A 19,407-nucleotide genomic window follows, 5' to 3' on the forward strand; every position below is an offset into this window, starting at 1 on the left:
CCATAAGCTTGTGGAACTTTCATCGAAAAAAGCTTTGCACACTTACTGTGTGCAAATTATTATTTTTTTGTTTTTACAACATTGTAATATATTACGGTATGGAGTCTACTAAATGATGCTTTAATGAGATTTCATCGGTGAAAGCTTAACTGCTTGTTTGAAAATTTGTAGATTATATTTATAATTATAATTTGCCAAAAATTTCACTGAAAATCTTATGTTAAACCAATTTGTGCGTTGGCTTTGGTATAAAACTGTAGCCTTTTCTAATTCTAAGCTTTTTATAAGCTTTTGGAGCTTTGCACACTTTCTGTGCCCAACTTTGCTTATTTGACAAAACTACAATTTATTATAGGCATCCTGTCAATTGAAAGATGGTTTCATGAGCTTTCATTGGAGAAAGCTCCACTTTACTTGCTTCTTTGAAAATTTATTTTTTATATTTGCAAAAAATTCACAAAAGATTGTATCTGAAACCATTTTGTGCTTTGATGTTGGCATAACTTAGCATAAGCTTGTGGAACTTAAGCCGAGAAAAGCTTTATGCACTTTCTGCGTGCGATTTAGTTATATTTTGACAAAATTGTAATTTACAAATGGGCATGCAGTGAATTAAAAGCTGCTTTCGTGAGCTTTCATCGGCGAAAGCTCCACTTTACTTGCTTCTTGAAAATTTCCAAAAAATTCACAAAAAATCTTACCTTAAACCAATCTATGCCTTAGCATTGGCATACAATTACGAAGGTTTCCATTCTCACATCAGACATTAGAGGAAATTCTGGACCTAAACACCAGTCAATGTTATATGGCAGCACTTGTTTATTATTATATTACAATTAAAATATCATTGCATTTTTGTTTTGGTAAATCTTTTTTTTATTTTTGGTTGGACCAAAGCTCTTCTTATTATAAAATATGCCCGTGAAATCTATTGCATATTTTTTTTGCACACTTTCCACTTGAATTTCGTTCATTTATTTCATTTCTAAATTTTTCCCACATTTCGTCGGCTGCATTTGGATATCGCATGACGGATCAAAGACGAGCGTGTGTGTGTGTGTGTGAGTTCTTGGAAAATCGTTCAGCTACATTGGCGTCAACAAATTTAATAAAAAAATAAAATTGACATCGATACGGTTGCCTGACTGCCTTCTAAATATACTTCCATTTGCATACATTGCAAACGTCTTCTCGTTGCTTGTAATTTTTTTGCGCCCATTCAATCACCCCTCCGTACGCCTTTGCAATATCAATAACAATATGTGCACAAATCGCAACAGCAGCGCCAAATCGATAGATTTGAATATGAGTTTTACTAGCAGTGTTTGTATTTGGTGGTGCGCCTAAAAGTCGGCAAATATCGCTGCAGGATACTTGTCTATCCGGCGTGTGCGCTTTGCGGACAAACTCGTAGAAGAAAGCAACACGCAAGACGAGGGTTGACGTTGGCAAGCGGAAAAGCGTGAACAACATTTCGTTGCAGGCATCAATTTTAACACCCTTCCGTTGGCACCCATACTTGCACATGCATGTCACTTTCCTATATTTGTATGCGTGTATGCATATTGGTACGTTTCGCACGTGTGCGAGTATTCCGCCATCAGTGTAAGTGTTGCTCAAGTATCATTTTGGCATTATTGTATTTGCCGCCTTGACGCTCGTTCGCTAGCTGGCTGCCATGTTGCCTCAGGCGTCAGTCGGCACGTTCTTCTGGCAGCGTATCGTTATGGTGGCATGCTTTTGGTGGGGTCTTCCCACGCACACATATCGTATTTCCCTTTGTTATTGCAGGCGGCGTTCATGCATTTGTGTCACACATGCTACTTTATAAAAATTGATTTGATGTAAATTAAAAACAGCTTTTGTAAATTTTTTCATTTCATCATTCCTTCGTAGTAGTTCGCACATTTTTATTTCTAATTTTGTTTTTTTTTTTTTTGTTTTGAATGTTTTCGCACATTTCCTTTGTCTTCATTGAGCAGCTTTCTTATCTTCCTGTCTGCTAGCGCCCATTTTACTCCAAACTAAATTCCTGTCCCATTTTTCTTCGCCACTTCCTCTGATTTTTCGCTTCCATTTATCTCCATTTCATCACACACTTCATTGATTATGTAAACCAGCGAGCGAAATCTCTCATAAAACTTTGAATATTTACATAAATGCATGTGACTACACATGATTGGGTTTTGTGTTCTACATACACATTATTCGTTCAGTGTTTTCGTACTTCGTGTGCGTTTTCCTATTTGTATTTTTTTTTTGTTTTTTGATTTTGCTTATTCTTAGATTTATGCAAATTTTTAATGGATTTTTAAGTAGGCTTCAAATAAAGTAAATCCAATTTGCATAATCGCAAGCTTTTGCTACCTTTTATTTTCCTTCTTCCTTCCTGTCACCTTTCTGCTACTGCCAAATTGAGCTACCCAGTGTGCGAGCATTCGCCCTTGCTCTGCTGCTCTAAAGTTCGTCTCTCGCATGAGGTGCCCTTATCGTATGCATAAAAGCATATTTTACAATAAACGATTTAATGAAGTGTAATATTTAGTATTATATACCGTTATCTTAAAGCATATCTCCACATTTCACATTTCTGCTACTTTTTTATTTAAGAAGACTTGCCAACAAATTTTTACCATCCTTTTTTTTTCTTCTTGTTTATTTTTAGGTAAGTTCTACTAGCTCTGCTCTTGGCGTGGACTATGGAAATGCTGCTGTAAGATTTTTTTCATTTTATTTACGATTTAAGTTTATTTTAATTTTTTTACTTTAAAAATATATGAAAATATTTTTTTAAAACAGCGCATTTTCGCACTTTTCTCATGCATGTACAAGGTTGCGCAAAATTAATCATCCAAGGGCGTTTTGTTTATTAAATGTAAAAAAAAAAAAATATTTTGAGTGATTATGCGTCTGCTATTTATGGTGTGAGTCTTGATGTTGTGCCACAAATGGAGGGACCTACAGTTTCAAGCCGACTCCGAAAGGCAAATGGTTTGTATGAGGAGCCGAGGGGCGACCGCTATTTTGCTGGACCTTTAAGCTCTGCATTGCTTGTCTGTTTGTATGTTACTGCTGTCTAGTTCACAAATCTCAAATATGATTGGCGTACGACGCCATTGGCAAACAAATTGTAAATCTTCCGATAGAGTGACTAACTTTGCGCCACCTTATATACGATGTAATATCAAGCGTTTTCGTTTAATAATTGCAGCTTTTAATGTGAAAGCTTACAACAGTGAAGTGACGAGTTCAAAGATTATGTGAGCTATATTTTGTATTTAAGTTATGTAATTTGACAAAAGCTTTCACTTTCAGCATGAAAGCTTACCTTCCAAACTGTTAGTACAGGCTGTGGTTGCAAACCAAATTCAAATAAAATTTATTTTCGGAATAATGTTTGTATAGGAATTCCAGAAAAATGAAATATAAGTCCACTAAAAGCCTTCTCAATGCAATCTTTTGAGCTTACACTTGTATAGTAAGAACTGTGTACCCTAAATTTATGCAACAAATTTCATGGCGGTCGAATAAGGAAATAAATGCATTGAGATCTTAAAGAAGGTACAAATTGTAGAACCGAAATTGTAAACCGAAAAAATTAAAAAAAAAAAATTCGATAATTTTAAGATTTATTTACGGCTGAATGATTTAATGCTGATAGAGTTTTTTTAATATTTTGTTTAAACTTCTCACCCATTTTTGGTTCTTTTTAATATTTTTATAATTTTTTTTTTTTTAAAAAAGTGCTTTATATTTTTTTTGGTAAAGTTTTTTTTATTTTTTTTTTTGGAAAACATGTTTAGTTGTTGCTGAAATTTTTTTTGTTTTAATTTTTTTTTTTTTTTTTTTGGAAAAATTTTTAGTTGTTGCTGAAATTTTTTTTTTTGTTCTGTCTCTGTTTGTGAGAAAACAAAAATCGGAAAACAATTATTTTATTATTTGGAAACCATTTTTATGTGTTGCTGTAATTCTTTTTTTTTGTTCAAAAACATTTTTTTACCATTTGTGAAAAACCACCCGCCACTTAGATTTTGTTGCAAAACTGTTTTACAGCTTTTGGAAGCCATTTTTATTTATTTGCTAATTTTTTAAATTTTTTTTCTATTATCAGTGAAGAATTTGTTTTTAGTGTTTTTTATTTTCAAGGAACAATTTTTTTTCGCATTTGCATTCACTCAGATTTTTTCTTATTTTTTGATCCATGAAAGTTTAACAACGGGATTCTCTTAATTTCTTGAGTTACATTGAAATAAGTACAGCAAACCAGTAAAAACTACCGTGTGTTTGCGACGCTTCGATCGATTTGTATGCATATTAGCGCTTTGTGCAACGTTTTGAGCTTTTTGTTGCAGTGCAAACTATATTTTAGAAGAAAACTAAAAGCGACAAAAAAAGTTAAAACGTAGTAACCCGTCGCGCTAATATTATTTTGAACGCAGGTGTACATGCAAATTGAGCTCTGTCTAGCAAAATAGCTGTGCCATGCAATTTTTTCCTTCCACATTTTTACTGCCTATCCTGTGTAGAGCCGTAGCTGTTGTCCCACCTTGTCCATGGTATTTGTCAGCAGGCCTAGTATTTGGCCGTTGCCCACTGCTGTTTTCTCTTTCAGGCGCGCCCACAGCACGACCGCATCTAATTTTTTGCATTATTTTCTTTTATTTTTGTAATGTAATGAAGCCCCAGAGTGAAAGGCGTTACACACACATTGGCAGCAGCAGAGAGTTCATGGGCTCACTGCAAACAGCATCACTCGAAGGGCGGCCAAATGTAGTGATAAAAAATATTTACTCCGGAGAAAATGGTCAAAAAATGAAAATATGTTTTTGTCTACCTTAGGTATACTTCGCGCCCCTTGCCTTGGCCCCAACTATTTACTACTCGCTCTATATTCAGTTTGGATGTTCTCCGAGTCGCTTTGGGGCGATTAACTAGCCTCGGGCGAAATTAAGTGTAATAAACTGGGCATTCAATACTACCTCAATTAGTATGTGTGCCCGTGTGTGGGTGTGTGTATGTTTGTAAATGCATTTATGATGGCAACAAAAGCGCACCTTATAAATTGTCTAAGCAAAATGCCTCCCGTATTCGCCCCCACACAGCTGCCGGAACACCTGTGTTTGTCTGGTGTGATGTGCCTGTCTGGCCAGGTAGTCCTGCTCGCTCTCCTGGTTTCAAATTGCCTTTTAATGTTCATAGTACATTTTGATATCGCGTGCAGGTTGGTAATTTATGTACCTTTTTTGTGTGCATACACAAAATGGAGCGTCCATCGTTCGTTGTTGCTCCGTCGTTGTTTGAATAAAATGCTAAAGCGCATCGACTCAATTTTATACACTTAACTAACCTAAGCGGCAAATTGATTTAGTTTCATGTAGTCAAATATTTCCGCTTTTGGTTTCAACGCGCTACTAACTTTCTTCTTTCGGTCTTCCTTCATTCCTTCTTTCTATCTCTCTTTTCCATTGTTTTGCGCTTGTCTTATCGCGCTGGCCTTTCCTGTCTGTCTTCCTTCCGTCTTTCATTGTTGCGCCGGTTGGCGGGGCTGCCCATCATACTTCCTTCCGTTACTTTTCCTGCCCATATCCGCTGTATTGCGCTTTTGTTCTATTTTTACGATTTCTTTTGTTGAGTTAGTGGGTTTCTTTTATTTTATTATAATTAATTTGTTCTTCCCTAGTCTTGTCTCGCTGCAAAGCGTTAAATAGTTAATGGCAGTGATTTTGGTTTGAGGGAAATAAATAGGAAGGCGAGCCCTTGTGAAAATTTTCTACTATATATAAGTAGAGGAAGACTTTTGGTGTGAGTTGAGTGGGTAAGAGTTTCTTTTGAGAATTTTTGTGTCGCGTACGTAGAATATTTTGAAATTTTAAGGCTAATCTGAAGTGGTCAATGCATGATTTCGGTTTTCTTGGTATTTGACAGAAGTTTGCGAGAATCTTTTTAAGATATACGGGCATTACATTAACTTGCGCTGAAAATAATCCCACCAGAGCTTGTAGTTATTTGAGGTATAGGTTGGGTGTGTGGTTAGGTTATACAGCTTGTCGAATTACCGGCTTAGAGTTCGTTTATAAGAACAAGCCAAGCTTGGATTTTACAAGAAGACAACGAAGTATGTGTAGAGTTGAAATGGTAAAATGGGATTGAAGTGTTGGATTGGCCTTCTGATGCCAACCCTATTGAAAATGTTTTGGCAAGAGTTACGCAAAAACTCAAGGGAAAACAAATATGAACAGTTAATCAGTTATAATGGCAAATTCTGTTGTTATGGAGCCGATTACCTTCACAATTTGCCAGAACAGGAACAAAAGGGTGAACCTCGATTTAAGGTAATGAAAAATTAGGCAAAGAATCCCGAATGAATGACCCTTGTCACGGTTGTGTTAATTATCTAGGTTTTTTGTGTCATCAGTCATAATAAAGAAATGAGCGCAAAGGTGCCTAAACCGCAGCCTTGCAAGAGTAGGACAGCTAAGGGACAACTTAACCTTCGTTAAGTTAGAATACGGCGGTTGCCACTGTCTGTAAGGGCGTGGACTAGCTCTAAGCGGGCTAGTGGTAATAAATATTTACTAAGTAGGCTCTTCTTAGTCCTTGACGTCCATTGTGTTACCATGGAGGTATCTCAGCTGAGGCGAAGTTGCTCAAATGATTTCTCCTCGTTCACTAGACAAGCTACTGCATAAAGAACCCGAAGTAATGCCTCGTCTCACGACATGCATACCTCGCGGACAATGTCCGCTAAGGATACCCATAATATTGAAGAGCCGTGGCTTTGTTAACCTTAGAAGCTATCTCGAATGTCTCCGATCCACACGCGGTGATCCTATCATACAAATTTGTATACTTGTCCAGCGCTTCATGGATGGCCTCGAATCTCACTTTTCGAAGAGCAGAACACAGGCAACCAAGGGAATTGCAATCCTCTGATTTCACAAATAAACTACCTCACGAGTCCCCTATCAAACTAGCTTGTCCGCCCGCGATGCTCCTGTAATCAGGTCCCCAAATGATCCTAATTTCAAATAAATTGAATGCGGTTGAAAGAGAAGCCAAATATTCCCCGTCCAGTTTCAAGCGCACCACCACCGAGTCCAGAAGCTCTAATTGCCGCTTGGATGTGTTACAGAAAGTGTATCGTGAGTTTTTTTTTAATTTTTATGCAATATTTACTTGGGTGTTTTTTATACTAAGCCACAGTGCCGCATGAAATGTTTTTCAAATCCTAAAGCAGCTATTTTTCGCGCGCAGTTCTCAGGGCGTTTTTATTTCTTTGGTAACAATAGCTCGCCAATTACTTCTAAATGTTGGAAGCTCAATGATTGCTTCTATCTAAGAATGCAGATACGAAACCCAGTTAGTAAACTCTCCACAGTTTTTTGCAGTCCCAATTGTAGTTCCATCACGGCCCAGTAGGATTTGGTATGTGAATTTCATTTACTCGGTTTTATGCTTTCTTTCTGATGCTCGAAATTCATGGCAAATATTTCAGACTGAGTTTTAAGATGCAGTTTTCAAAAAGTTGAAAGCAGTAACCTGATTCTCCTCAGCTTACAGTTTGTGCGCCGCTAACAAAACTCTAAATTGTCCTAAACTTTTGGCGTAAAATAGCCATTTCTTGCGTCTGCTGACTTTCATTTTGCACCACATTTGCTTTGTCCTTTAAATGGCGCTAGAATTTTTTTCCTAACCAAATATTTGTTAGACCGTTCGGTAATGGAATTTTTGTAACAAACATTTATTTTGTCCTATTCCGCTCATCGCTCGCCCACCACCAACCCACCCTCATCAATCCATTAAGGAAATTAAAAGAAAACAGAGACGTTATTTGATCTCCTGCTTTATTTTATTTGTTTGTTTATTTTTGTTTATATTTTTTTGAGTTGCTCTTATAAACCCGAAAACAGGTATTCGCTTGTTTGTTGTGCCCCGCACCTTCACGTTTTATGTATTTGTTACATTTATCGTACGTCTCGCTGTCTGTCTGCCTCCCTGTGCGCGAGCGTGTGTGCGTACTTGTCACGCTCGTGCTAGTACTATTTTTTTGCGCCACGACTTCCTTTTGTTCACCGCCATAATTTTTACTTAACACTATGCAGCGCAGCTTTTCCCCTTTTTATGTGTACTAATGCTTGCTTGCAACCCTAAAATGCTGCTATAAATTTATGTTTCAAATTTTTTCTACGTTCTTCGTATTTATTTATTTAACACAAAACAGCAGATTGCGCTTTTGTTCTGTCGGACACCACATCCGCTTCCCACAATCCCGCCTAAAAAACCTTCGATTGTGTGTGATCATTGTGTTTCGTGGACCATTTGGACACAAAGCGCCACTACATAGACACACACGTACGCACATGCATATACATAGGTCCTTGCGGCTAGTGCCCTGTGGCTAATAAATTCAACGATTTAATTGGTGCGAGTGGGCGTAATTGTTGTTTTGGCGGCAGCATAAAGCGTTGGTCAGCTAAGTGTAGTAGACATTCGGCGGTTAAATTAAAGGATATTAGCTTAGTGCCAGGGTAGCGGCAGCATTATAATCACAAGTTATGGCGTTCGGCTACTATCATTGAGCCCACCATCATTTTTCTATTGTGCACAGCTGGCTATCATTGAGCCCACCATCATTTTTCTATTGTTCACAGCTGGCTGGCGTAGGTGGTGGTGTACAGCTGTCTGGTGCTACTAATTGAATTTTACTGGTTTAAATACTGATCTTTCTGTAATGGTACATGTTTCATGTATATTAATCGTGCGCCTTGAGGTATGCCGCAATTGCTTGGCTGAAGGTGCGGTGAATTTTCGAAATGCAGAAGCATATTAAAAATTGTTGTGGTATATGAATTGGTGTCTTATCCAATTACGTCCTCAGATGCGGTTTAATTAATTTGTGCACCTTAAAGTATGCAATACCTGCTGTTGTGTATTAGCAAATATTTCACTCAAGTGCTATGAATGAGCTTAGTTTTCAATGGGAGCAAAATTAATAATGGGACTAGCATAGAAAACTCGATTATGGTAGTTTGCGCCTAAAAGTATGTATTTCTTTACGAATTAAACTAATGTTCGTGTTAACTTTTTGCTTTTATAAATGTATGTTTTTGTTATAATTAGCTATTCTGCAAACATAAAGCAGCTTGCAGAGTTTTCCCCCCCGATACACATACGCCTTGAGGTATGCTTCAGTTAAATGAGCAAAATTTGCATTGGCGATGAATATCTACCAGGAAGACTATTCACTGCAAGTTTTTTGTCAATAAAATTTTTATATTTTTCAAGCAGTAGCGCCCTTAAATATGCAATGTTTTTATATTATATAATAAAAAATAAAATTGTATTGCTATTTAAACTTAGCTAACTTGTATAACTAGACAAGAAGAAAACTACGCCTTAAAGTGTGTTTAAAAAAAATTTTATATGTTAAAAAATACGTTCCAGCACTTCGAATTTTGGGGCGCATTTTCAGGCTATTATCATTTAAAGCGAAGTTTAAGAATTTTTAGTTTTTAACTTGAATAATTTTTAATTTTTAGCATAATTTACGCCTTCAAGTTTGTTTGAAAATAATTTTATATGTTAAAAACTGCATTCCAGCATTTTAGATGTGGGCGCATATTTTCAGGCTATTATCATTTAAAGCAAAGCTTAAGTATTTCCAAAAGTTTTCCCTCTTTCCGCCTTTAAGTATGCAACAAATGTTTTTAAATTAATTGAATTCATCCCTAAACTAAAATATGCACTTTCTTGAATATGCTCGTATGTTTTATGCTGTCGTCCCTATAAGTTTGCAAAGTGTTTGTGGTTTTGCTGGTATTAACGCCATGGAGTATGCTGTGTTCCTACATTAATTTAAACTACTACTAGCTCGGAGCGAAGTTTTGAGGAGTTTGATGGCCCAGTGACGCCTTAAAAATGTGAAAGCAATCCAAAATTGGAATTTTCGCCTTTCAAGTGTGGTAATGAAAACTGTCACTTTGGAAAATGCACAAATTGAGAAGAAAATAAAGAGGAATTAAATTTGCCACCAGCAACCGCTAAATAAATGTTATTTAATCTTGTTTCTTTTCTTTTGTCTGTGGGTATGCAACAAATTTTGCGATATTTTCTACTGCTGTGCAATTAAAAAGTATTTAATCAAAGCAAGTTCTTGAAGTATGCAAAGGTTTTGGGTTGTTTTTTTTTTTTGTTTTTGTTGTGTAGTGTTATTACGCATTCCATTTTGCTGTGTTTATTTGGGTTTAATTTATGTAAATTATGTGCCAAATGTCTTATGCTAATAGTGTTTATTTTATTATTGTATGAATTTCTCCTTTACACAGTCGTCAATTTGGGCACTACACTTAAAAAGTTGTAGCAAAAACGTTTATGTGCTTACAAGCCCTGGACTTCAGCTTATTTTTTATTATTTATACATAAATATTTTCACATTTATAAAACTTTTTGCTTTTGGGTCCTCATTTAAGGAAATACATTTTTTCTTAATTTTGAAAGTTTGTGTAAATTTTTTTTCTATGTATTTATGTAGATGTTCGGAATGTTCTTAAATTGAAAAAAATGTATGCAAAAAAAACTGTAAAAAATCAACGTAAATTTTGAGCAGATTCACCTCTCTCACTTTATTCACCTAAAACTGAGTGGGCTTATAAAATTGCATACTCAGAAGTCTTATAAAAAAAAAATTGCATATCCGGAAGTTATATAGAACATGTTTTTTTTTAATTGTAGTGAAACTGTTTTTTGAAATTTGTGTAAATTTTATATAAGGTTTGAAACTCTGATTTACCATATATAGTATTTGTTGTGATAAGCGCTACATTTTTATAAAATATTATGAAATCCCAAAAACAAATTATGAAAAAACAGAAATTGGTTAAAATATCAAGATTCTATTATTTTATCCGTCAGTAGTGTGTCACGTATCCATTTATATAACTATTCAAGATGACGCAAAATGAATAATCCAATTGGCTTTTTGAATACGTTTGACGAAATATAAACTGATTTTGAGTGATGGGAATCTTTATTTTGAACTGTACGCGGTCCGTCGGTTGTGTTTTCCTTACCCAGCAAAGGGCTCTACAGTTTCCTGCTACTTCTAAATGGCATTTACTGGTATGTGACAATATTTTTTGAAAGCAAAAATGGGTTTGCACTGTCTGTTGGGTTTGCGACGGCTATTTAAAACAAAACTCATTTTTTTTTATGTTTCATAACAGCAGTGGGTAACGAACCTGCGACCAACCTAATCACACTCTAGCTCACTTGTAACATTGTAAATTATTTTTGCTTAACAATAAACCACATTGTTCAAAAAATAATACGACATTGCGCCTACAACTATGCAATAATCAACAACTTCAAACCGACTTATTCTTCAACTTCCCTCGCTGTTTCTGCATTATTTCCTATTCTCTCTTGCAGTTGTCGTTGTTCATTTAATGCACCCAACATAAGCAAAACGTGGGTTAAAAAGTGGATGAGATTAAAGAAAACTCGTACTTGTCCTGTTGCGAGCAACGCTCACAAACTCAATTTCCTTTGCGCGCTTCCTGCTATAAATTAACTTTTACTCAAGTTTCTACATTCAGCCTTCACTTAAAAGCAAATCTTGGTGGGTGACATTGACCAAAGGCAGAGATAAGATTTTAAAGTTTAGCATTTCAAGTGCAAAACATTTGCTATGCTCTTTCTTAGTCTTATTAATATAATATTATACATGTCCGTATGTATGTATGCATGTATTTGTGCTCCTTTGATAGTTTATAGAAAAATTTCTTGAACTTCAATTGGTTTACCTCAGCTCTGAAAAAGTGTGAGTTTTAATTTTTATTTTTATACTGCTTGTATACAAGCGTTTACGTTACCGACATTGACAGACATGCCGGTTAGACGAAGCAACTGACAGACACTTTGCTAGAAGTAAAGTGAGTGGAGGTGTCGTCGGTTGTTGTGCAGCCGGGTACTGTCTTTGCATATTTGAGCAGAAACTTTTGGTGCTGCCGCTTTAAAGTGTCTGTGTCTGGCAAATGTCTCTCAGCAAAGCCAATCAAGCTGCCTGTCTGTCATACGACAGAATATCATTTTGTGAAGCAGCCAATAGCAGTCACTCCTTACTGCCTTAGCTGGCTGGCTGGCTGCCTGACTGATTGTCTTGACTTCCTCGTTAGCTTACCGTTCACTCCATATGGTCGCTTTCGCACTCGTCTGCTTCGTCGTCTGACACTTCAATTGCTGTCACTGCATTTTTCATCTTTCGTTCCGCTGTCACTGAAGCGAGCTGTCAAATGTAGCCAAGATTTAAGCAGTCTGCACTTCAGCGCATTGTCTTTGTCTATGCATTTTCGTTTCGCGCGTTTGCTTAAAGTCTTGAAAGACAAGCACACTGATCTCTTCTAGTCTTATGAATAAATAGATTTGCCAGTTTATCGGTGTCGGTATAACTTAAGTCTGCACTTAGTGTTGCTTCATTGAACTGTTGCATTGTTCGTGACTGCAAGTGGTGAAGTTCTTGTATGCTCTTATGCTTTGAACGGTGCATGCCAGCTGCCACCCTCCGCTGACTTGTTAATCATACAAAGTTGACATTTAAATATTTACTTAGTTGAATAACTTGTCGACATACGCTGATTAATCATACCGATGCTACGAAGTTGTAGTGCTGAATATTTTTTAAGAAATTACTGGAACTGCAGAAGTGCTTCAGCTTGGAAAAGTGGAATCATTTTTATTAAATGTTTATGAGTTTATTCACAAAAAATGAAGTAAATTTGTGTCAAAATTTGTTGAGCAAGGTAGGCTACATTCCAAAGTGACGAATGTGACATTTAGAAATAAAAATTTCTCGAAATAAATATTCGATCCGATTGAGTTATGCTCATATCAATTTTAGTCATATGACGGGTTTCACGCACTACTTATTCTGCTCATTATGTTGATAGTTCCTATATTTAAAGAATTACAGAAATATTTTCAAGATCAGTACACTTTTTCGTGCCGACTTTCGAGGAGCAATGCTGAAATAAAATAATTCTTAGGTGCATATAAGTTGAACTCGAAGTAGTCTAAATGGCTGGAAAATATTCATGAAGTGTTTTGGTTTAGAATAGAAAGAAAGGTTTAGAAAAGGTATATTAATAAAACGTAATACTAATTTTTTTTTTAAATAAGGTTGCCACCTATCCTAAAAATTAAAACAGTCTAACTAAGTTTATCAAAATATAATAATTTGCAAGGCACCAAAAAGGTATTTAAAATACACTATTCCAGGCATAAACTTATATATTTTAAAATAAGGTTGCCACCTATCTAAAAAAATGTAATAATATAATTAAGTCAGTTTGTTGAAATATATAAAAAAGTTAAAATTTTTAATTAAGTAATTTTACTAAAAATGAATAATATGGGTATCAAATGAAATGTATTTAAGGAATAGTTATTCCACGTATGTATTTTAAAATAAGGCTGCCACCTGACTAAACTTCTTTAATTATTTAGCTAAGTAATTTTATTAAAATGTAAAAGTATGGATATTAATAAAACAGAAAAATTATGAGTTTTAAAATAAGGTTACCATCTGTCTAAATTTTTTAAATTATTTAATTAATTAATTTGATTAAAATATTAAAATTTAGGCCGCCTGGTAGCGGCAGGCTAATCACCTACCCTGCCAGAAAGAAAAAAAAAAACGAAACCAACCCAAGACTGAGTCTTGTCGAGGCCCTATGCACCCGAGTGGAGTGAACATGAATAAAAAAACTGTTTTTTTTAATAAGGTTGCCACCTATGGAAAAGTGTAAAATATTTAATTAAGTAATTTTATTAAAATATAAATGACTCGAGACGTATTACAAGAAAAGGTTGCCACCTGTTAAAAAAAGTAAATTATTTAGTGTGGTATTTTATTAATGTTTAATAATAGGAATCTCAATGAAACAGAACCCTTTATTCCAAGTATATGTATTTTAAAATAAGGTTGCCATCTTTTTAAAAAAATTAAATGATTTAATTAGGTATTTTATTAAAATTTGGTAATAGGACCTCAATGAAGCAGAACACTTTTATTCTAGACATATGGATTTTAGAAGAAGGTTGCCACTTATCTTAAAAATTAAATTTATTTAATTTCGTCAGTTAATCAAAATATCTATACATTTAATAGTAATTGTAATAATACTTTAGAAGGGAAAAAAATATATTCTAGAAATTAACTGTTTTCTTCGAAAGCATTCGTAGTTTACAAATTCATAATTCATCATTCTTAAGAGCGCCTGAGTAGACCACCTTTCCATGTTGTGATCGGATGAAGCATTAGAAATTCTATTCTCCCAAATTTAAAGTTTTTTCCATACTAATTTTCACCTTACTCCTACGTCTCAAGTCAGTTTTTTGGTTTATTTTTTGTTTTGGCTCGACTTTGGCGAGTAGCGTTTGCAGTTCTTCTGCGGTGGGTCCCCAATGATGGAGAGGTCCTAACACCAGCGCACCTGCTGATCTGGTGTCCCTGATTATAGGTAAAGTGAACGCCATTTGGGTAACACGTTCTTTTTTTTCTTATTTCACACGTATTCATATTCCATATTGTTCTTGTTGGAGTAGACTTTACCGTAAATGCGTTTATTTTTGAAGAGTTAGTTTTGAAGATTTCGCCTTAGACTATCTTTATAATTCTGATTTCTGTCACAATTAAAGGAATGGGTTCCTTGAAATTGAAATTTTGAAATCTGTTTTTTTTTTCATATCAGCTGGCATTCTGGTTGCCGTTTTTTTTGTTCCAATTACAACCTTTGAAAATATTCCCTGAACTTATATTGAAAAAAATAATTTCGAAAATTTGATTTTCTTCGTCCCTTGTGTCTTTGTAGTTTATATCCAGGCATACTTAGTGCCTTTAAGATGCGATATTTCTTGTATTAATATTTTTTTGTGTATTATGCGTCGGCGTGAGCGCGGTTGCATATTATTTTATTAAAAGTACAACTACTCTGTACTTACAGGTTTTTTTTTTAAGTACTGAAAGCAAAACTGAAAGAATGTGAATTTTTAAATGAAATTACATATAAGATTGAAGAACAAATATTTAAATTCTTTTGCACTTTTATACTTCCACGAAGTATTTTTATTTTGTGTTATGCCCCTAAGCCTGGTGTAATGACTTCCAGCAGCATAAAAGTTGCTGCACAGAAATTTGCTTTGAAATTTAATAACTTCTCCACCCTTCTTTTCAGCGACTTTTTACACCCCCCCTCCCCCTTCCAAGTCAGCATACCATAGATGCCCCTTAAGCTATGCAACTTTCACTTCGAGCGCTAAATATTTGCCTAAATATTTCCACTGGCATGCCTTTGTAGTGATAAAGCAACCAAGAAAACGAGAGCATAAAAACGGCATACCACACCACTTTAAATAAAGTGGTGAGATTTGAGCATCATCCCCATTCCCTGCATACTTTGAACACAGAAATGTTAAAGGCTAAAATCAGTCCTAAAACAAACGAAAAAAAGTGAAATTTAATACGAATAGCAGCATAGCAGATATTAAATCAAATAAAAGCGTGTAAATTTTTATTTTCGTTGATTTTTGATAACTTTTTTTCACCGACAGCGTTGCGCATTTGCTTCTTTTGACATGTGAACGACTGTTGTTTCTTATATGAAGAAAATACGCAGTACCGACAGGGGAAGAAATCGTCAAAAAACAACGAGAAGTTTGGGCCAATTCAAATTTGCATTTTATTCTACTAAAATTTAATGGGCATAAAACTGCATACCCAGTTTAAAACTATAATATTTGCTATAGAATGAACTATGTTTTTTATAAAAAAAATTAAAATTAAAAAAAAGAAACAAAACAGAAAATAAATAAAAATTCATGAAATTAAAAAAAAGCAAAAAATGTGAAAATTAAAAATACAAAACTGCATTCTCAAGTTTTTCTTTTGTTTTTTTTTTTTGCTCTTTAATTTGGAAGAAAATAAAATAAAAATAGTGGGATAATTTCGGCCATAATTAATCAGTTAATCGAATAATATTTTTTGAATAGCTTGGTACATCGGCGTATACGAAAAGGCTCCTTTAACCTATGAGAGAGAAAAAGATTATTTCCAATTAAGAAAAAAAAATATTTTTTTGAATAAATAAGAGAAAATTAAGGTACTTGACCACCTTGGAAAGCTAAAAAGTACAACATATTCAATAATTTTTTTTTCATGTTCTGTATAATATATTAAAATAAATTTTTTTTTTTAATTTTTATTTAGAGCTTATATAATACAAAAAAAAATTGATTTATTAAAATTTCTTTTTTTAACATATATCGAGGAGGCGCCAAAGTCGAGGCCTGAAGAAAATCATGTCTTGCGGCGGACAGTTAATCTTAGAAATGGTAATTCTAAAACAAAAGAGAGAAACAAAATTTTCAAAAGGAAGGTTCCTTGCGTGAGAATTTACCACAAACTGACAAAAAAAAAAAATAATAAAAAAATGGCGGATGTTTGAAAAAAAGTTAAGAAAACACCCCTGTTTTTCACAATGTTATGCTTAAAAAGCAATACTTTATTGACTTTTTTTTTGCAAAATGTGGTAAATTGGCATACAAAACATCTTAACAAATAAAACAAGACCAAAATCATTAAAATCGGCTAAGCAGTTTCGGAGATAAAGTGTCCGCCATTCGAAAAAAAGTAATTTCTGGAAAAACGCGTTTAAAGTTAAAACTTGCTATTTTCTTTCAGCTGAGTCAGCAAGTAATGAGTGCAGGATGCGCCTGCACATTTTCACTGATTTCACTTTGTTAGAATTCGAATTTAAAAAAACAGTTTCAGGTGATGATTTTTAAAAGTATAAGGATTGAAAAAATGTAAAAAAAAAAAATTTAATTTTTTGAAACTTATAAGGTGGTCAAGTACCTTAAAGCAAAGTTTGAAAATTGAAAGAAAAAAAATATTGAGGCATTTCCATACCTGCAACTGCGTTTCTTCCACAGTGTGAGACTACTCTCTCTGCTGCAGCTCATAAAATGGTTCGTTTATCGAAAATTGTGAATCTCGCTTGATGAGCCCTGCTGCCTTTGTCGTTTTTCACACGTTGCCCGCCTGCCTGCTGTCTTTGCCTCGTCTACCTTCCTACAGCGTCCGTATGTTTACCTTGTAAGTTAGCCTTTGATATGGGTGAGCCGTTGTATGCAACTGTACTCGTATAGGAGTCTTCATAATTTTATGACTATGTATGGGTGTATATAAAACAGGTTTATTTCGTTGGCTTTGTGCTCGAACATTAACGTAAATTCACAACTTAAATGAAAATTCATACATATCTATCCTTTGGCTAAGTGAATGCCAAAGTGGCAACATGTTGCATACATAAAGGCATTCGTCGTTAATTTAGTGTGTAAAATGCGGTTACATGGTAGAGTAAGGGAGCAACCCAGCAAACCAAATTCGCAGCCAGAAGAAATTTAAGAAGTTTAAGCGCATATTTAGAGCAGCCCGGAGGAGATCTTTAAGAATTTGTATGCATAGAAATTGAATTAGGCGATAAAATTTGAAATTATTTTGAACTTTTTTCTCTGACTCTCTGTTCATTGCAGCATAGCTCTAGGGAATTATTTTGAAATGGTGTTTTTTAGCGTAAAATTAAATTCGTTTTTGATTCCAAGCTAAGAGTAAAAATGGAAACAGACATCTGCAATTTGTACTGAGGTGAATAAAAGTCTAAAAAATTGTTATAAAAAGAAAACGTAAAAACAAACTAGAACTGAGATTGGGGAAAAGTGCCTACATGAGTTCATATTCGTTGAAATAAATTTTTGCTAAACGTGCGTAGGTTAAAGTAGAGTCAATTCATTATTTATTTTTTTAATTATTTATGAAGCCAATGAATCTATAACACAGGCCTGCGAAATTTAACTTTTTTCAGTTTCTAGAATGGCTGTACTTGTTTCTTGTAGTTTTTTATGCGCTGAAAACGAATCTGACCTTCAAAATGCTCCATCACGTCAGGATTTTTGGTAAATGAAGCCTAAAAGGTCAAAAAATGGCCATTTTAGCCATTTTTGATAATTTTTTTTGGGATAGAAATTTTTTTTTTTCAATTTTCGACGAAAAGGTCGCATAGTACAACTCTTTAGCTTTAAAACCCATTTTTTTAAATTATTGTACGATTTTAAAAAAAAAAAGTTATGACATTTTGAAATTAACAGTTTCAGTTACGCCAATAGACGTTATACCCAACGTATACGTAACTGAAACTGTTAATTTCAAAATGTCATAACTTTTTTTTAAAAAGTCGTACAATAATTTTAAAAAATGGGTTTTAAAGCTAAAGAGTTGTACTATGCGATCTTTTCGTCGAAAATTGAAAAAAAAAAAATTTCTATCCCAAAAAAAATTATCAAAAATGGCTAAAATGGCCATTTTTTGACCTTTTAGGCTTCATTTATCAAAAATCCTGACGTGATGGAGCATTTTGAAGGTCAGATTCGTTTTCAGCGCATAAAAAACTACAAGAAACAAGTACAGCCATTCTAGAAACTCACCCTCGCAGGACTGTGTAATTAATATTTATATTTCGCTGTTTCAGCTATGGGTGCCGAACCCGTGTGCTACCGAATGGTAGTCACACATAAGCCCATTCCGCTATATAGTAAATAAAAATACTAGATACTACTTTCTCGAACTTATTAGAGTCTCTTTTAAAATTAAAAAATCAATCATAAAAAATTGTATGCTTCCCCAAAATCGATCAAAAAATTTATTTTCAGCAACTACTTATTACAGCCTCTTTTGAGGTAAAAAAATCGAACAAAAAATACTCCTTTCTCAAATTTATTTATCGCTCTTTACTCGTATTATAAACCAGTTTCGTTGAGAGTAAAAAATCGATCCTAAAAAATTTTATGATTCTAGAAAATCGATCAACAAACATTCTTTTCAGAAACTTATTTGCGGCTCTTTTGAGAGTAAAAAGCCGAACAAAAAATATATATTTGTCAAACTTATTTATCGCTTTTTATAATAAACCAGTTTAGTAGAAAGGTACTGCTATTTTCGATGTGTTGGGAGCATTCATGGTTATACCATATACGAAGATTCGAAAAAGCAGCCATCGAAGATATTTTTTTCTTGTTTTCTGTTGCATTTTTGTTTTTGGCTTTTTTACTTTTTCAAATTGTTTTTAATTTTTTAAATTCTTTTTCACTTTTTTATTATTCTTAAATTTTTTTTTTAATTTTTTTTATTTTTGTAATATTTTTTTATCTTGACAATTTAAAATTTTTATTTTTATATTTGTAAATTTTTTTTATTTATGACAAATTATTTTTTTTATTTTTGGAATATTTTTAAATTTAATTTTTTTTTTTTTGAAATAGTTTTTAAGTTTTGTTTATTTTTTTGTACTTTTTAAA

At 34.0% G+C, this 19,407-nt stretch overlaps 1 protein-coding gene across 1 annotated transcript in view; it reads left to right on the top strand.

Annotated features, from left to right (window-relative positions):
* The first annotated feature begins 1,260 nt into the window (after window positions 1-1,260).
* Window positions 1,261-19,407, top strand: part of LOC128856666 (maternal protein pumilio) — a 212,762-nt gene continuing 194,615 nt past the window's right edge. The window contains exons 1-2 of the mRNA XM_054092012.1: window positions 1,261-1,323; window positions 2,666-2,713. Coding sequence (XP_053947987.1) covers window positions 1,261-1,323; window positions 2,666-2,713 — 111 coding nt within the window. The remainder of the gene's footprint in view (window positions 1,324-2,665; window positions 2,714-19,407) is intronic.

The sequence above is a fragment of the Anastrepha ludens genome, chromosome 2 (assembly GCF_028408465.1).
Source record: "Anastrepha ludens isolate Willacy chromosome 2, idAnaLude1.1, whole genome shotgun sequence".
Lineage (NCBI taxonomy): Eukaryota > Metazoa > Arthropoda > Insecta > Diptera > Tephritidae > Anastrepha > Anastrepha ludens.